At 31.9% G+C, this 20,843-nt stretch overlaps 1 protein-coding gene across 3 annotated transcripts; it reads left to right on the forward strand.

Annotated features, from left to right (window-relative positions):
• The first annotated feature begins 860 nt into the window (after positions 1-860).
• LOC113400496 (aquaporin-11) lies at positions 861-20,135 on the forward strand. 3 transcript variants are annotated; one of them, XM_026640076.2, is made up of 8 exons: positions 861-1,144; positions 1,256-1,365; positions 12,823-13,006; positions 13,686-13,808; positions 14,260-14,411; positions 16,416-16,554; positions 17,180-17,281; positions 19,632-20,135. In XM_026640076.2, the coding sequence occupies exons 2-8, from the start codon at positions 1,315-1,317 to the stop codon at positions 19,853-19,855; spliced, it is 975 nt and encodes a 324-aa protein (XP_026495861.2). In that variant the 5' UTR covers positions 861-1,144; positions 1,256-1,314; the 3' UTR covers positions 19,856-20,135. The 3 variants fall into 3 exon arrangements, with proteins under 3 accessions (XP_026495861.2, XP_026495863.2, XP_026495862.2); XM_026640078.2 differs by lacking the exon at positions 17,180-17,281; XM_026640077.2 differs by lacking the exon at positions 1,256-1,365 and having other exon boundaries at positions 963-1,144.
• The last annotated feature ends 708 nt before the right edge of the window (positions 20,136-20,843 follow it).

Here is a 20,843-nt window from a genome sequence, read left to right on the forward strand (position 1 = left end):
TTAAACTGCTGAACCGATTTAGATGAAATTTGGTATGGAGATAGTTTGAGTACTGGAGAAGGAGATCGGTTATTTAATTAATTTAGAGGGGGTTAAATGTGGAGTGACGCTTTGTATACTATTGGTAAAGTTTTATAAATTATGCGCGGGTAAAGCCGCAGGTTCAGCATGTATCATATAAATACCATTCCGTAATTTTGACAAATACATTCGTAATCTTAATAGCTTAAGAACTACAATTTCGATCAATTTATTTCTTCGAAACGCTATACAGATCATTATTCATGTCCTGTCAATTTATTTCAATGATCCTCTAATCACACACAAAGAAATAGTTTTCAGTGGATATGACATTAAAAAAAAAAGTTACACACTTACCTATAATAGTTTCTGTAAAATAAAAGTGAACTAAAAAAATTTAAAAAAAGAAAAACCGTTAGGCGGCCATTTTTTTAGTTTCAATTACTCATCTGTCAAAACACAATACACAACGCATCATTTTTAATTTTAAGAGGATTTATCAATATTAAATTTTACTTTCTTGCTACTACTAAAACTAGTATACTTTATTTTATTGTTTTTTTATTTGGTATTTTTTAATATATTTAGACCTGTTATATAGTCTAGCCTTAGTATGGACAGTTAAAAAATATAAAATGTATTATCGTATTTAAAAATCGATTTACGAGTGGTGTTATAAAAATCGATAAAATTTTATGATTTGAAAAAAGAACAATATAAAATAATAAATTACACATTTAAAAAAAGAATTTTCTTATATAAATATGTAAACTTTTTTTTAATGTCTACTGTTTGCTGACCACATGTTTGCACTCTCACGCAAAGAATGTTTATTATAATTGCAGCATCTACATGTGGTTACCACCAGCGTCGGATGTAATTCTATTATTTTCATTCTTAAAACGGTTTAGTATAAAACGTAATCCCGGGACAACGGATCCGTAGTTGAGTGTCGTTCGCGTCTAAATTAAGACCGGGTTACGGCCTCGCGATGCGCGCGCGCACACCCACCGTTCGCTCAATAAAAACCAAACGTAGCACGTATTATATTTTTTACCATCGCGAATTTTCCGAAATCCCGTAGCTGGGTGACGATTATCCCGGACCACGGGGATTTATCATGGTAAGTAACATCCCTAGTTTTGTGCTAAAAATAGAACACTAGAAATACTTTTCACTGCCAGTTCTGTAATGGATTGATACGATTGTACCCTAATTAAATGTTTGTTTCCAGTCTGTGATGTGAAAACGAAGTGAATTTCAATTTTCGAAGTACAAGATAATCCCAACAATATGAAGTTCACTATTGACGTTTTGGGGATATTTTTGAAAGTAGTCGTTAGGGTAAGTTCACGCTTTGAATTTCGAACTTGTCGAATATTAATAATATCCCTTTCTAAAAATTTACTTTCTGAATTAATTTAATAATTATGATACGTATATTGTGAACTTCGAAATTAAAATTATATTAGTTATTAGTAGGACATCGAAGGTATTTTTAATATTGCTATTAACCTCTAACAGAATATTAAATAATAATAGTAACTTTATTGCGAATCATATTTTTTAACTTTTTTTAATATTTAATGTTATTTAACCTTTTCCATATCATTGATGTAAGTAGCTGTTTATTGAAACAGCTGTCTTATATTTACAAATATTCTTAATAATTTTATGTTCATTCATTTTAACAGATAATCAATAATAATTTATACCTTCAATAATAAAAATGAAAAACATTGAATTAAGGTTTTCTAGGTACATTTTTAATATTTATTATAAAACGATTAGTGGATCTAAATATACTCCTTTACACAGTTACAATTTGATTCACGGTCAAAGCCTTGTACGAAAATAATCTGCTTTCATGCATACAAATTATATCGCTACGTACAAACTAAACGTTTAAGCAGGACGAATGTTGCAAGTATTAAAAAAGCCGAGTGTCAAATATATATTTTTGAATGGAATATTATACACTTATAGATTATAAAATTTAACTTTATTATAGTTAATTAATTATATTTGCTGAAAGCGCAATTTAGATGTTCGCTTTTTAATGTAAAAAAATAAGTTAAAGCGTTTTTTATTGCAAATTTAATAGATTTACTTTTAGATAAATTTCATTTTTGATCGTTTTACTATTTTGATATAAAATTATATTTTCAAAATAAAAAATTATATTCGATGTAGAAATATTTTTTCTTCATCAGAAATAAATATTTCAAATCAAGATTATATTATCGTTTAAGTGATTCGACTTATTCCGCGTTTACGGTCCATACCTTTTTTATATAAGATGGCGCCAATATGGCAACCCATGCGACTTCCCACAAAAGTATTCACCTTCTATATCATCATCGATTAATCGAACTAACTAGCGACCTAACTTATCTGCTTGTTAAAAGAACGCATTTTTCAATGGTCAGTCAGTTTTTGAGATTTCAAGAGGACAGCAAATGCTTTCACTTACGTTTATTTGACGTTTATAATATTCAACTATATTTTTCTTGGTGCAGCCATTCATTCTTTTCTTTTCCAGTCAATTCTTGTATGTGGTGTTTTTATGGTTTGGTTTTTGGTCTTGCGTCAGTGATTCAGTCTTATAACAATAATAATAGAATCAAAGAAATAAGTGCTCTAGTAATTTCAATACTGCTGAAGTGCGATTCTTAGTTAGTCTATTCGATAAGCACAAAGATACGGTGCATAACAAGAAAACTGATGCGGTCACTAATACAGATAAAAATTCGGAAATAAAAATGGAAATGGAAAAAAAAAGTTACTCTGTACTTGTTCTGTCCATTATTGAACAGAATATGCATATATGGATGTCTTTTAAGTTAAAGTATGAAGGTATAAAAAATATGCCAGAAAGAAATCCTCTGTGTAACGGCAGAATTGCCTAGTCGTCAATATTATCAAAAATATCCATATTTTCCAATTTTACTTTGCAAAAAAATCCTCGACTTAAACGACAATATGATCTAGTTATTATTTAGTTAGAGATGGTCTAGTTATATGTGAGGAATAGAAGTTTATCTGGGCATCAAAGAGGCAGATAGATTTATTCAAATAGTGCCTTTGTGGCTGTCAAGTAACTATTATCTAAATGTGATCCTGAGGATTGAAAAATTGGCCCTTAATCGCATAAAGTTAATGGCATAGATAACGTTTCCTACACACAATAAGCCGTAGCAGTTCATGCCAAGACGAACCGTCTGTTTTAATGGGAGGTGGAGACTGAACGTGCGTTTTCTCAAATATACCGGTCGGCTCCAATAAGTTTGCGTTCAGTCTTCGTACAAGAAGCCGACGTGAACCAGTGCGAGGGTTTTTAAGAGTAATAGAAGATGTTAAACAAAATATTGAGTTCATCTTATAGTCCAAAAGAAAGATTTTCAGCAGGAACATTTGAAACATTAATAGGTGAATTAAGAAAAAAATTCAAAAATGCAGAAACGACGTTTTTTAACTACTTCCTAAAGCCTCTTCCTACTTTTAATGATCTATTTGGACGGATTTTAATGATTCAGAGAGTGCATTTCGGCACATGGCCGTCCCATTGGATTATGAGAGTGATAGATAGTGCATCTGTGTTGCGCACATATTTGTGCACATTAATATGTCCTGCGTAATTGGCTGGTCAGAAATCGATCAGGATGACGTCATCATCATAACCTTCCTTAGTAAATAGTCTATCTAATGCAAAATATGTTTCAAATCGGAATGGAAGATCCTGAGGTCAATGCATAAGAAACGCTTTATGAAACAGTACAATAACATAAAATTCAACTCCGAAGCATATTTGCTTATACACTACAACTTGCATCTTCTATGTAATTTTTATTGGTGTATCAGTGTTTTCATAGGCATTACAACAAGACCAATCCTTAATAATTATAAAGGTAAATATATACTACTGGATCGCAATAGCTTAAACAGATTATTATAATTTTCGAAACCTATGACGGATGTTTTGATTTAATTTCACTGTTCAATGACGACGTCTGTTCGCACGTTTTATTACTTTTTTTTTTTTTAAACAACCATAGCGCCGGTCTCCACCCGGCCAGTAACTTTTTCCGCTTTCTAAAATTAATTCTTTGTTAAAGTGACAATTTTGTAAATTTCAATTAAGAATCCTCTTTAATTTTCTGCACATCTAAGGCTGAAAAATTCAAAATAAGACCGATATTTTACGTGCAGCTATCGTCTCATAATCACTGGAACAAAACTTTGATTACGCTGTTAATATATAAGATTTTAAGTATAACAGTAATTTCAGACGTAAATTTTTTTTTAAAATATACGTATTCCATTTCAAGAATTCAACTCGTTACTTGAGAGTCGAGATTAAAAGTATTTTAAAAAGAAACGCGTCATGAGCAAGCGTACGATCCATAACTTAAACAACATCCGTTTCTGCGTTTTTGTGTAATTTATCAAAGTAATGCATTTGTAGCGTGAAATATACAAGTTTTTGAACTGTCTTGAACATAGAGGGAATTTAAGCTGGAAATGATTAAGACGTGTGTGTTGGAGAGCTAGTCCGTAAGAACAATCTCGAAATGCAGTTGAACACAACAGTGACTTAGAGAATAATGATTAGTTATCATTACATAGTATAAAACAAAGTCGCTTACCGCTGTCTGCTTAGATATTTAAAATTACTCAACGGATTTTGATGCGATTTTTTTATAACAGATAGATTTTTTTAGACAGATAGATTCAAGAGGAAGGTTTATTTATGTATAATACATTGCAAACGCGTTTTGTATTGTCTAATGACTGAAAAACTGTGAACGTTGTAAGACATTCTGTGGTATATTTAGTATCAGCATTGCACCCGTGCGAAGCCGGAGGTATATCGCTAGTCCATAACCGGACACACTGTAGAATCTCAACGTAAGTTGGTTTTCAAAATATCTCAAATGATACACCGTATATATAGTGCTGACGTTAGGAGTCGCGCAATGGGGCGAAGGCTTAGGGCGTCAAAATAGGAGGGGGGAGGAGCTGCAATAGTGGAATATTGTTTTATAATAAAATAAATACATTAAGTGTTTCTAGTGTGTAATATAGCAGATGTATTTGTAAGTCGCATCGGTTATGTACGACTTGATTATCTTTATTCCTATTGGAGCAGGCTTCAGAACTAACTTTATTCGGTCTCTCGTTCGGAGAGAGATATCTCTCTGGATACGGATATGATTTCATTGTATTTCAAGTGAATGAAATGAAAATACACAGAGTAAATAGAGGTACACATTAAGAGTGTTTTTGTTGTTTATTTTAAACGTATCCTTGGCAACCGGCCACTATATCTTACGTCATGTTCCTACAATTTCTTAATGGGTACCAGTGGTGTTAAAATGTATTGGAAAATAAAATATTGGCGCAAAACTAATCACTGTCTGAGATTTTTTGTATTAACAATTTGTATAGGTAACTTTACATTTTATAAATTTTAATCGTGGTGGAAGTGTTTACACTAACTTGCCCTGAAAAGCACGTGAAGCGTCCTGCGACCATACTATTTCCGGTCGTATCGTATTGGCCGTACTATAAGATTTTCAGCTCACATAATTGCCAGTGGTCAAAATCGGTCTTTAAAATATAATATAATCATCAGTTCCAAATAAATTTGTCTTAAAATAAATACTACTGTTGTTGGTAATAATAATATCGACTCAAACGATTTTGTTCACGGTGGCTATGATCAGATATGATGAGAAAAAGTTTAGGCTCCAGGCTGTAACTGAAAATTTTCTGACAAAAAAACTCAAAAACTTTTTATCATCCCGACCTGGGTTTTTAACCCAGACCGATAAACCAATGAGAAAGTCAAAAATACATAGACAATAAAATGACTATGATGGCAGGACTTAGTGCAAGCTTGTAAAACTATATTATTATTTTATTATATAAGAAAAAGAATGATTACAAATTAATAAATCCAAAAAGAAAAATATATATCGTAGCTGAAAAAAAGTCATGTCACGTCTATGATACTTATATTTTATTTGAAGTTTAAATATAATCTGTATCGAGCGTATATTCTGTGGTGTATTCGCTACCAATTCTCAGAACCGTCTAGGGAACTGGGTTTGAACGGTTGTTCCTTGTAAACATACGGTAGTACTAACTGCTTTCTGATAATTACTATTTTATTTTATTTTAATTATACTTCCCTTGACTTTAGACTTTATCCGACTACAGCGAAACAAAACGAGGCTTATAATTTTAGCTATATATGTGTTTAATGTTATATATGTTGGAATATCCATATAGGCCTACTGGTAAGCTTATTGGATATTTATAATATTTTGACATTTATTTATTTATTTATTTATTTATTTGGGAAACAAACAATTTTAAAAACACTGTAATATAAAACAAAAATAACATAAAACACAAATCAATCAAGTTTCCACTTAAAGCTAATACACAAAAAAAACATTGACATATGAGGTCGTCATTGACTATGTTATGACCTATTAATCTAAAATTGTGAATATGATTTAAATAATACGTCAAGTAACGACACTAAAAATTGTTAAATGCATCGTGATTTTTCATAATCACTTTTTTTGCAATAATGATATATATAATTATTTAAGATAGTTCGTGTTGGTATTTGTTTTTTTTTAATATGATGTTTAATAAGACGTGAAGTTTAGTTTACTTTTTTTCTAAGAACCTAGGTAAAATAAACATAGGTTTTAACCGAGATCGACACCTAATCCGGATAGGCGCTATATTTTCATGTGATTAATTTCTCGTGAAGAAAAATGTTGGGAGGAATTCTGTATTTTTCGGATGAAATTATGCTTCATGGGTCACCAACCCTCATTCGAGTAGCGAGGTGGAACAAGCTTTAGCTCTGGCTCAAATAAGGCATAGACCTTGTTTGAGTCAGTTCAGCCAATACTGACAATAGAGTCAGCATTATTTGTTGTCAGTATTGCCACATGTTTATATTGAATACGTTCAAATAATAAAAAAATATCAGTACATGACCGAGTTATATCTCTGTCTTTATCTAATAAAACTGCTTTAAAAATTTTGATATATCTGAATAGGTGATCCAAATTACATTTAAAAAAAAATACTATGATATAAAAATAATTCCTTTCGATTTTTAAATTTGGAACGACATTTTATGTCTTTTATTATTATCTATATCTATTAAAAAAATATTTCGATCTTTCTGTAAGGAATTATCATATTTTTCATTCAGAAAAATGAAACAAAATGTGTCTAAATTATATCATAATATAAACCAGCATTATGTAAAGTCATAATATTTTTCAATATTGTAACGTAATATTGTAAGCTGTAAAGCTTATATAACTTAAAGATATATTATTCAACATTAGGACAGACTTAACATCCGTATAACTCGCAAAATATTCGTCAACCGTCGAATTGGTGTGTAAACATTTTCTGACTCAAATTCGATTTGACAACTTGGCTCTGTAGAGACTACATAATACTAGCTAGAGTTAGGCGTTGAATTGAAATTCGTAACGCTAGAACAAATAGAAAGAGGGATTACACGTTGGTATCCAAATATTAAATACGGAATACGACTGCTAAAGAATAATTAGGTATTTATATTTACGAGTGAACTAATTGAACGAAAGAGCAACACGCGAAACAGCTTTCCGAAACGATAGAGTTGAAATGTTGACGATTCAAAAATGATTTATTGTAAAGTTTATTTGAATAATATACATTCGATTTGATTTGAGTGTTCGAAATTCGACCATTAATGAAAATTTTAGGAAATTGATTTGAATTTGAAATAAATATATATGCCACAGACACTTATAATAATAATATTTCTGCACAGCATTGTCGACACAAAAAGAAGAAGCCTACAATGACCCCCAAAGTACAATGCTGATTTTCAGCGACCGCCTTAGAGGGTAAACGAACATCAGTGACAGATACAATATGTATCCGTCTGATGTTAATCTACCGATGAAGAGCAGCGTGTTTTAATAAGTTCAAAATCTTCTCTTCAAAACGAGACTAGAGTTTAGTCCAGCAGTGGGATATTCACAGACTGTTACTTATATTCTTTAAGGTGACGATGTTCGTGTAATGATAATTATAAAAAGTTTCAAATAAACTTTATAATTGTTGTAACGTAATAGTTTTGGCAAAAATATTAATTGAAATACATACTTGCTGGTAGTGCTTGTACCATTGTGCTATGTACCACCCACTTATATGATACTAGCAATAGCAACTTTCATGTATTGTTGTGTTTTGGATGAGTTAACTACAGGTACTAGGGCCAAAATAGCGCGTTGGAAATGTAAGGAATGGTTATGATTTTTTACGGCGTCAATGTCTATGGGTGGTGGTGGCCACTTACCATCAGGCCCATTTGCCCGTCCGCCTTACTTATTACATAAAAAAAAACTTTAATTACATTTGTTATTTATTTGAAATTCCAATGGAGTATTTTTTGTTTCTTTTGTTTATATGTCTGACATAATTTGCGGTGCAGTATTTAACCAACTATTTAACATCCCATTTCCGTATTAGAGGCAAACAAACGAGGAATCCTTATAATTTAATCACGTCTGTCCATCTGTCAGACTGTTGTACTCGCACAGTTTGTACAAGTGTGGACTGACACGAAATTTAAACGCAAATCCATCAAATCGGAATATTCGCTACGAATAGGTTCTAATGTGCTTTTTATTCTTCTGAGTAGTTTTATCGCGGCGGTCATTCTCAACGGAGAAATACAGACAGATACTGCACAACATACAACATTTCTTACCTTACTTTACCTATCTGACAAAAAAGTTGGGAATTGAAATGTAATGTTCCTTGTGCCTATAATTAAACTGGCTCACTCACCATTAAAATTGGACCACATCAATACTACTTGCTGCTTGGCGGGAGTATGTATGATGATAAGGGTGGTACCTACCTAGACGGGCTTACACAAAGCCCTACCACCAAATGTCTAATCCTTTAGCTTCGCAATCCGATATAAAGGGGATCCAACAAGACTGAACAAGACTGGATAGTTCAAGCATACGATCAATGGGTTTAAGTGCTTTTCAAGGCACGTAACGCCTTAAGGATAACTACGCTAAGGCAGTCTTTCAGTCTTTCAGTTAAATACATCCATCAATACCGCCAGTACTCAGCGTTAGGTTAGACGTAAAAACATTTTTTGGCATGAAATGGCAAAAGCCTTCTTGCAATATCGTAAAACAAACTACGCCATGAATCTACATATCACTCAAAGGACAATGTCCGGTACTCTATAGAACTCTACCCTTGAAGTTGAGCCTGCTATATAATAGTATATTATTGTAGATATATTATATACTAGGTTTCGCTCGCGGTCTAACCGCGTGTTTTACTAAGTTTTAGGTATAAAAAGTAGCGTATATCCTTCCTTGGGGTTCGTTCTTGCTTCTTACCAAATTTCGTTTGATTAGGTTCAATGGTTTAGCCGTCAAAGCGTTATATCTAGACAGACAGAGTTACTTTCTCATTTATAATATTAATAAAGATTACTTTTTTTATAATTTCAAATCAAAGAATAATAATGATATTTAGGTTTAGTTATTTTCATAGCATTAGTTACTTTATTTTAAATATATTTTAATGCTATCCTAGGAATATTCAGTTATAAAAGTAAATAAATAACTCGGTACATATCTGTAGCATACTGTTGATGCGCAGGCGACTATTTATGCACCTCAACATAATTAACTAAATCACAATAATAATCAGAATCTTTAAAAAGTAGCATAAAAACTGCGAGATTGAATCCAGTCGTAAAAACTAAAAGTAACGTCACCAATGAGCATGAGATAAATTTTATCAGGATTTAGGGGAGGGCAACAGGTGAACCCCGAGGCCTCTACAAACAAGGGGCCTCCATATTATGATACATTTAAAGATAAAATAAAATCCGTATAAAGAAAAAAAATAGTAATAAAGTATTTTATTTGAAATATTTCAAATGTCATTGTTTATTTGTTTTTATAATAGATAAACTATTATAATAAATCAAAAATAGGGCCCTCACTTTGTTTTGTCCTAGGGCCTGAATCCCATTAAATCCGGCCCTACGAATTATGCATATAAGCTTTCAGTGGTGGTTGACCGGGTTTGAACCAGCTAAAAGTCATTCACGCCTGTGCGCCATTTTGATTCTTCTCATCGTACCTACTTTAAGCTCTAAATTAAATAATACGTAGCTTACTCGCACTTGTCAAACTTCAAAATCTTTCCTTAATTAAAATTAAAATCCATAAGTATTTAATTTCATACGAAATTCGTTTACATTGATAAATCTTGGGCTGAATCTTAATACTTTTGTTGCAAATAATACGCAGAAATACATACAGACTTTCAACTTTCATGAATAGCTCCGACTTTTTCATGCAAAGCTCAGACTTTTGCAATACACCGACCTTTGTCTGCGCTGCTAAGTTGCACAGACAAAATTCAATAGAAGTCTGTGCCAAGTCTGTGTTGTGTGGACCTACCATTAAATGCGAGTAAATCGGTGGACGACAACTAATTACACATATATTGTGCACATTTATGCTTAATATACAATAAAATTAACAATTCAATTCGTTCGTAAAGCACATTAATTTGAAAACGATATAACAAACTAAGTTATACAAGTAGGTACTATAAAATGGACGTTTATGAGTTATTTTGAAGCACTAACTCATTTCGAAGCGCATTCTATGCAAGAGCTATTTGAATGTTTACAGCTAATATATGAACGTGTTTGTTCCAATAAAATAGAGCGTTACTCTATACCATATACTTCGAAAGTGCTTGTAAACAATATTTTACTTAGTAACGCCACGTTTAGTTTTAATATTATTACTTAATTTACAGAATGTTTTAAATGTAACTTAACTCCATATAAAATAGCTTGTAATTTATATATTTTAAAATGAATCTTAACCGAAGATTTTATGTTTATAATTCATCTCGGCTGTGAAGGAAATCATCGCAAGCAAACCTGCGTAAGATGAAATTTGACACCTATGTACTACCAATTTTCATCGGGGCAGCGTGGTGTAATATGTTAACGCTGTACCGAAATGGCGAGAGGCCTTAGGCCATCAATGCATTTGCAGTTCCTTTTTTTTAAGTTAGAAAATTTTGTTAGATTAATGGAACCAAAAATCCAGATAACCTGTATGAAATACTCCGTTTATTGAGGCTTATATAATAATTTCACTTTACGTCTCAATTCAATTAAAAAAAATCATATTATTCATATTCAAATATACTTCTAAAAGTGCTTATGAATTGTCAACCGTTGACAACAGTTTGGTAACAAGAAGACTGTACTAGCGTACTAAAATACATCTTACACGATATATAACTGTATCACAACTCTAAGAAACAAGCGGTTATAAGCATTAATTAACAGTTAATATCAGTTCACAGCTACTAAAAAAAGTAGATTTAAAATTGGTCTATCTATTTACTCTTTAAACTTTTTCTATTCGTTTCAACATATGACACACAGTCCAAAAGAATGGTTTCACTCTAAGTTACATGAATGTCTTCAATTTGATCACAGGTACTACTTATAAAGTTCTGTACTAGATATTTAGGTCTTTAAAAGTATGTGACGAAATAAATCTACCGATAGGGCCTGGTAGTCTAGTTTGTAACATGAATTACGACACTTTGAAGTTCTACCGATGTTGAAAACAAGTGGTTCTAGTACATTACAATACCGGTCTTTTAACTACCTATTGTAACCTACCTGATGATGTCGTGATCAACACGGGTACCCTGGGCAGTCTTTGTATCTTAGTTTTCGAAGCGGTGTAGCGTTGCGTTTTGAGAAGGTGGCTGGATCTAACCTTGGATACAAAACTAATCTCGATAATTTTATCCAGTACACTAGTTACGTCTTAAATGTGACTAGCATGACATGTTCGAGTGTTAGATATGCAATATATGCCTTTGACAATTCAAAAATTGATCAACCATGATACGTTTATTGGATTAAGCTAGTTAACTACACGAGTGGCTCATACATACCCTAAATGCATTGAAATATGACGTATTAGTAATTATAGAATATGATTTTGTAGCTTTACAAAATTAATATTAAAATTGGTTATATATTTGTACTGTAAATCTTATATTAATGAAATGTACACTAAAATAAAATTAAAAATACAAATTATAAGATAAGATACACCAAAGGCACGACGAACATGTCTGTGCAGGTGCAAATATAACATTAAAAAAATATACCAAAATGGTTCATATTATATAACATTGTATTACTTAAATGGTTGACAAAGGAACTTCACTTGGTGGTAGGGCTTTGTACAAGCCCTTCTGGGTAGGTACCACCCACTCAGCAGATAATGTACCGGCAACTCAGTATTGTGTTCCGGTTTGAATGGTGAGTGTGCCAGTGTAATTAAAGGCACAAGAAACATAGCATCTTAGTTCCAAAGGTTGGTGGCGTTTTGGAAATGTAAGGAATGGTTAATATTTCAGCGCCATTATCTATATGGCGATGACCACTTACCATCAGATGGACCATATGCTCGTCACACATTCGAAGAGCAACATTTTTATAAACATGTAGAAAATATTAACCTTTTCATTACCATTATAACATAACTAAAATTTACAATATAAAATGATGTCGCCTGAGAAAAAGAGTTCAATAAAGTTGAATCCAAGTACAACACTGCGTGTCAGTCATTTCAGTGTAATAGTAGATAAAATATTAACAAAAATCTTTCCTCTTTCCAGGTAAACAAAGTCACTTTCGCACCTCTCGTGGTGTCCACGCTGTTCATCTTACTGACCTCTTTACTGGCGCACTGCGCGAGGCGGCTAGTACAAAAAACGATCAAAGAACCGTTCATAAGGCTGCTACTGGAAGAGGCGATAGCAGCTGCTGAGTTGTGCGGATGCTGCTTCGAACTTATTATTGGTGAGGATTATGATGAAACAAGGATATTTTTGCGTTCGTTTTTTTTAAACATTATCAATGTTCAGATGTCCGTCTGAATAAATAACGCTAAATACAGAATGACACATCTTATATGGCCCAATAGGTTGAACATACACCTTCAATTCTTCAATTTTGATGTGCTTAATTTGAATTCATAATTAATTTCGTGCTCAACGGTGAAACATTCCGAGGAAAACTGCATGTATCGGATGAAAATCTGCTTCATGTTTATCCAGCTCGGAAAGACATGGTGGAATATATTCCGAACATTCACCTCAAAAAGCACAGATGACCTTGGTTCAGCAGTGGAAAATTATCACACTGTTACTTTACTTTTTAACTATTTTTAATTTATGTTACCACTAAATAACAATGTTACATTATACAAAGATCTATAATTGATGCATGGTGGCAGGTCTTTGTGCAATCCCGTATGGTTAAGTACCATCCACTCATCACATATTCTAAAAAATCGATATAATAAATTCTAGAAAAATATTTTGAAAATCCTTATATATTTCGGGATTTCTAGCCCTTTCTATGCGGTCCGAATCATTCTCTTAAACAGAATAGATCTTTATCTATTAGTGGAACATTAAAATATTACAAACATTTACTTTTTAAAGATTTGTAATGTTATATATTTCAATATTTTCAGTTGCTGATAATTTTGGTGTGGCCACATATGCCATATACCTGTTTGCTCTCACGATCTGGTGGTCACTGAACTGGGGAGATGCAACCGCTTGTCCCTACACTCACATCGAAGATATTATCGAAGGTAAGAATTGTTAATTAAAATAAAGTACATCGTCAGAAATAATGACCGAATATTACAACAAAATGTCGTTGCTGATTTCGATAAAAGTTGACAGTTAGACATTTGGGACAATGAGTAACAAAAGTTTCTTGTCGGTTCCTCTCGATAAAATGTCCATTACAAACCGGTGGATTTTAATTTAACTTAGTTACGTCTTTGTTTTTATATACTATGACATCAATAACAATCAAATCAAGTGTTTCTGCAGTAAATGGAATATAGATAAATTTTGGAAATATGGGCGAATATTTGTGACGTATGTTCTCTTAAGCATTTTTTGCTACGGCTCTTACAATGATTCCCGAGGTGAGTATCAAAGACCAATGTATCAAAGGATGTAGCGTATAAAGCCAGTCCTTATACCCAATGCCATGTAAATTATTTTGTGAAACGACATTTTTTCGATTTATAGGCAGAGGCGACATTCGTAAGGCTTTCATAAAGACTTGGGCGGAGTTAGCTGGTGGGATATTGGTGTTTAAATATGTACAAATGTATTGGGCATTGGAAATATCGGAGACACACAAGAATAAAGCTTTTGAAGACTGCACGGCTGATTTACAGGTATGAGGCATACTTAAACTGCATAACTTTTTTTTTTTAATTTAAAAATTCATAGTATAGCAAAGACAAATCGAATAAGAAATAATGCTCCATTATTGTATTATTTTAAAGTGATTTAATAGAGCGTTATGTCAACTTTGTTTTAATTTTCGAGCCTTTTAATTAAATTACAATAGCCTCTATCGAATGAACGAGGCTTATAGTGATCATTCCATAATTGAGAGCTCTCGAAAAATATTTCAGTATTAAGATGAGTGTGTTTAAAATTAATAAAATGTTTTACGCTATAACTAGCTTCAGCCTGCCGCTTTGCTCGTTAATTTAATTTAAATATATATGTTTTCATAAGCAACGACTTAATTAATTTATTAATTTAGTTTGTGACAACTGAAAATACAATTACTATAATTTATAATTACTTAGAAATGTTACAAATATCAATTAATAATAGGGTCATTCATATTCTGTGACTTATGCTCGGTTATGTTCGACAAACGATCCGTTTTGGTTACGGTTAGTAAAACTTTATAGGATCTTCGAGGTACGAAGATATCATTGGTTTTGTAAGGATATGGCTACGAGTATCGTAAATATACGAATGTTTCAATAAGAAAAATGTATATTGTGTATTTTGAATATGTATATTTGAATATGGAAGTTGGATTTTAATCATTTTTTTAAATAGTTTTACTAAAATCCAGTTACTTAATATGTTGTTAAAGTGCGTGATCAATATTAAACACAAGAACTTTTGCTATCATAATGTTAGACAAATTACAATTTTTGATATAAAATTAAAGGTTTTTTAATAATTAAAATTGTATAGGTATAAAAATCATTGAGTCATTAAGATCCTTGTATATTCACCCTTCAAAGCGGAACAACAATATCAAGTATTTATGTTTGACGGTCGAATATCTTAGGTGTAGGTGGTACCTTCCCAGGCAGGCTTAAGCTCTTAAAAGCAGCCTTCCAATATAACCAATACAAACTTAGTTACAAATAAAATTACACTTAAGTAATTATGTATATATTTTAAATATTCATGATTTTCGCTGCATTTGCCATTTCATTTAATGCTTTCTAACCTTAGGGTTGCTTGGAAGAAATCCCTATAACGTGATCACGCTGCTTTACTGTAGAAACGTGTGTATTATGATAAGTATTTCTCTAATTGTTTTATGTGTGGTGTACGATTACAGACTGTCTATCTATTCATAACTATAGCAGACAGTCAGTGTAATAATATACTTTCATTTTATGTTTATTTATTAACAAGGGTTTTTATTTTTCTAACAAATATTGCACCCAAAATGCAAATCGAAAGATTTTAGTCTTTTGGTTTTTACGTTGGTTGCTATATAAGTCCTTTCCAGACAAGGCTGCATTTTAATAGATGCAAGCTTAGAGTCCGTTAGGGCACAAAAAAAATGGTTTTATAGAATGTAGCATGTACTGAAGAATTTTTAAATTTAGCCTATGAGGCTCAGGCAGAGTATTATAGAGCCATAGCATTCCATCTTAACCAGAGTCGATCACTTCCTGGGAAGCTTGCATGCTTTTATACTAAAACTTGTGTTTGCAACAACGAAAAATGTTTTGAAAATAATGTAATTATTATTTCAAGCGAAAGTTTTTTTTTATTAAATTGTTCTCTATTAAATATGAACTTTGAAAATAGAATAATGAGTCTACTTCGAAGAGTACAGTCAACGTTATTTAAAAAAAGAACATAGGTATTTCAAAAATGTATTCGCTCTCAGAATTAATATGAGATGAAAACTTAATCGTAAAATTCTTCGATTAAAATAATATTAGATACTTGTTTCATTTTTAATCGTGGACTTTTAATACCTAAACGTGACAAAATCTTATTTTTATAATTTGCTTTTTCATCTAATTTCTGATAAATGACAAAGGTAATAAAATAACATAAAAAAAATTGATAAGGCCATTCTTTTTTTGAATTTGGTTCATATCTAATTTTCGCAATAATTATTTTAGGTGCCAGCTTTATATGGAGCTATTGTTGAAGGCGTAGCTACATGTCTATGCAGGCTTGCTTCAAGGTCACTAAGTGACCTCAACCCACGCTACTCCACAGCCATCGACTCCTTCATCGGTACCTCTCTTGTCGTAGCCGGTGAGTCTATTTTTTCGTTTGGTATTTATGGCTTTTGAGTGACTTTCCTTATTTCTCCTACATAGACTTTTTTCAAGAGTTTATAAGAAAAAAAATCGGGTTTTTTTAGTCAAAAATCTCATTTCTTCGTTTTTTTTTTATAATCTGTTATTAATAAAGGTGTTTGGATAAATTTTATATAAAATAACATTTCAATTTACGTTTTGTAAGATAAACAATAAACGTTGATTAGCGGACGTATTTTGATGATTTAATTAATTAATCGTCAAAATTTTAAACGAATTTACTGGCTTTTGACAAAGACATAGACTAAAAAACATTTAAATATTAATTCGAAATGTATTAATTTTATTTATCTGCGAACAAAGGTTATATTTTGACATTGAATAAATAACGGTCACTTTTTCAAGTTCCATTAAAATCCAATCCAAGTCTTTATTCTATAATAATGCCATAAACGTTAAGTTTCTTAAAAGTACATTACATAAGCAGACAATATTTGCAGCATTTTACTTAATATTCCGTATAAAGTCCATCGCAGAAAACTTTCTAATCAAACAGTTTACTAGTTTACCCAAGTAGTCTAACATACCCTAAAGTTACACTAACGGGTCAATTTTTCCAGGGGTTCTCACTAGGCACACGGTACTCACCTACCGCTATGAGGATAGTAGTGCTAACCCGGACCTCAGTGTGTCTGTCTATTGCAAAGTCCATGTAGGAAAAGGTACTCAATGATTTTCATTCCGAATCAAACGCATTTTTGCTAAATTGAACTCTATTTTAAGAGTAATACGGATTGATTGATGGATGAATTGTTCACAATTAAGATAATTACAGAATAATTACAGAGGAGATCCATACTCGGGCTGATAGTCACAGCATTTTCATTCGTTTCCTTTAAATAAATGTAAGGCACCCGTCACACACTTGGGGTCAGTCAGTCAGTCAATTTTATAGGAAGAATCTCTAAACTCATCACAGAAGATAGATCGTGGAATATCAGGCAGTGATTTGTGGCATAAACGTATACCTAAAATTCAATACAAATCGCTTATCACCGTAAATGAGTTTCGCATTTCACGAGTGAGTTCTTACGGAATAGCACTGCTGTTATGAGTTACAATTGAACGTTGGAATTATTTGTTTAGTACCCTTCTAAGAACTTACAACTGTAATATAAGCTAGTGATCAAATTAACAGTACTACTTACTTTAGTAGTAAAAGAAATGGTAAAAGGTTATTGGCGTTAGGACCTCATTTCAAATGATGGTCTGATACAAACAATATATAAAGTAAACACATATATTTCTCCCTGTAATTATCAAGAAGACTCAAAGCGAACTAGATAATCTATGAGTCATAAATAATGATTTACAAACTATGAGAAACATATTATTTTAAGATATATTTTAGACGAGAGACGAAACTGATTTAATTTAGACAAGCGTGCTATTGTATAAAATATAAATAAAACCGTCAACAGATGTTGTCTACGAAACGCATTGCGTCTTCCGTAAAAGTTTTATCCATATTAGTTTAGTAGGTTGAGACACAAAAAACTCCTTAATTTCTAATATAGATTTTGAACAAAATCAGCAGTAATTTTTTTATGATTTTGCGTTTGATTCGGATATGTATTTAATACTATATGTATGTCTCTTAACCATGTCTATATTTAATTTGTAACAAAATCCCACAAGCTTGTTGTCGAGGAGTTTAAGCGATATAAATTTTATTTTATCAATAAATTGTACAGCTGGAATCGTTTCATGTTATGCCTCTTTGATGATACTAAGATTTTTCTTTCCACGTATAAAGGAAATGTGTACAACGTTTTCTATCGAAATTTTAAATATTAACTTCTTCGCCGAAACTCTCTCGGAATATGATGACCTCCCTGGTCGAGTTGTGTGTACCACCGGTTTTCATGGGTACGCCGCTCCGACGTCCCGGGTTTGATTCCCGGCCGAGTCGATGTAGAAAAAGTTCATATCAAAAAAGTTTTCTATGTTGTCTTGGGTCTGGGTGTATGTGGTACCGTCGTTACTTCTGATTTTCCATAACACAAGTGCTTTAGCTACTTACATTGGGATCAGAGTAATGTATGTGATGTTGTCCAATATTTATTTATTTATTTATATATTATTGAAAAAGTCTTTTTTCGAAGACCTTTTGAGACCAAGCGGCATGATCTTTTGAAACTGTTCAGGGAAAGGATGAACTGATTCCAGGTGTAAATTTCAGCAGATTTAATGCAAACTCGAAATTCATTACAACTCGCCTAAGTCTTGTGTTAAAAACTAAATTGTGTTACTCTTTTACGTATGATTGTTCGTAATCGATTTTTATTATTAATTCGTTAATTAGGGAGCATGGAATTTGTAAACATTAAGCCTTTGACTTACGACTTTACTAATGAGCTTTGTATAAATATATATTTTAGTGACGTCAGTAGTTTGACTTATGATAGTTGAAGACAAAGGTAGCTTAATACTTGCTTTTAAAGTATTTAATTTAATTCATCGAACTTAGCATATTTGGTATTTGTATTTGATAATTTTAGAATAGAAGTGTACCAGGTCCTAATATTTTATAATATTGTCAGATTCTCTATTAAATATTACACAAGGATCATTCTGGTTAGGCGCTAGTCGCTTGATCGCACGTTTACAATCCTGTATTTCGGCGATAAGAAGCACGGAAGGATTTCCAGAAATGAAAATAACATCGACTGAAATTGTTTTCTTTATATTTTATTGTACAAAATCATTGTGGTGTAAAATCTCGATAGTCATTTGTCAAACCATATGAGTTTCCACACGTGCGTACAATGTTTTCGTCGAGTTATAGTTTCATATATTGATTTTAACAATCTTTTATTTTAAATTATCACGTATTCACACAATTTAGTGTACATTAAATACCAAACTATAACGCTTTGGGAAGTATTACGATGAATTATAGGTTATGTAAAGTAAAGAAGATGTATCTTAATATGGAAATTTCTCAGCCATATCTTTGAATATATGTATTTACAAGATTATATTGTGAAATGTTAATTTATTTGGTCACAGCGTTCGACTATTCCGGTGGTTACTTCAACCCAGTCTTGGCTACGTCATTAAAAGCTGGCTGCGATGGTCATACTTTGATGGAGCACGCAATGGTCTATTGGCTCGGCGCATGCGCGGGTTCGGTACTGTCAGTGTACCTTTACAAGCTGCCAGTCATCCAGAAATACGTCAGAGGTACGACTGAAGTGAACGGCGACAGCATCTGGGCAGATAAAGAAGATTAATCTATGTACAAATTATATATTTCGAAAATATATTTTAATTATTTATATAAATTTCTCTTAAATTAAGCAAGATTATTCTAGTAATTTACATAAAAGTAACTATGTACAATCTAGTCATATGCTTAAGTTATTTATTCAAATCTTTATATACTATATTTTAATTCTTACTTTTAAACATTTAATGAAAGCGAATTATATTTTTCCGATGATTATATTTGTTTTATGAATATAATATGTGCTACGTTATGTTGTTATAAATAAAATATTTAATATATTAAAATGTATTTATTAATCCTTCTTTAAGGGTATTTTATATCCTTCTAGAAAAGAAAGTAGGGAAGGGGGACATCTACAAGTGGGGGTAGACTAGGCTTAGAAAATCTTAACTTAAAATTTTGTCCGCCATCTTGAAAAAAAGGTATATTGCATTTTTTCAACAAATTTTCAATCATGATTGATGACGTTTTAAAATATAAGTAATATCATATTTTAGCAAACGTTGATCGACGGTATATCGAACGATACAGTATAGAATTAAGAGATTGCTTTTTAGTAATTTCTTCGTGTATCTGTTTTGGGTGGAGTAATCTCTAGATCCTCCTCGAAGATGAGATTTTTTAACCCAATAGTTATATATTTACAGCCTTATTTATATTTATATTGATTGTCAACATCATAGTTACTTTGTAATCTGTCAACTTTAAATATTAACAAAATGTATAACCAATGCAATTACTCTATTTTTTTATCGTAGCCGAGATCATAGATAATATCATTTAGGTACTCGTAATATATTAAAAAATATTGACAGTCATCGAGACTTTCGATAGAACTTTCAGTATTAAAATTTTCAAATTTATTTATTTTTTTTTGGTATTGGTTGGCGGATGAGCATATGGGCCACCTGATGGTAAGTGGTCACCACCGTCCATAGACAAAGGCGCTGTAAGAAATATTAACCATTCCTTACATCACCTATGCGCAACCA

The sequence above is a fragment of the Vanessa tameamea genome, chromosome 17 (assembly GCF_037043105.1).
Source record: "Vanessa tameamea isolate UH-Manoa-2023 chromosome 17, ilVanTame1 primary haplotype, whole genome shotgun sequence".
Taxonomy (NCBI): Eukaryota; Metazoa; Arthropoda; class Insecta; order Lepidoptera; family Nymphalidae; genus Vanessa; species Vanessa tameamea.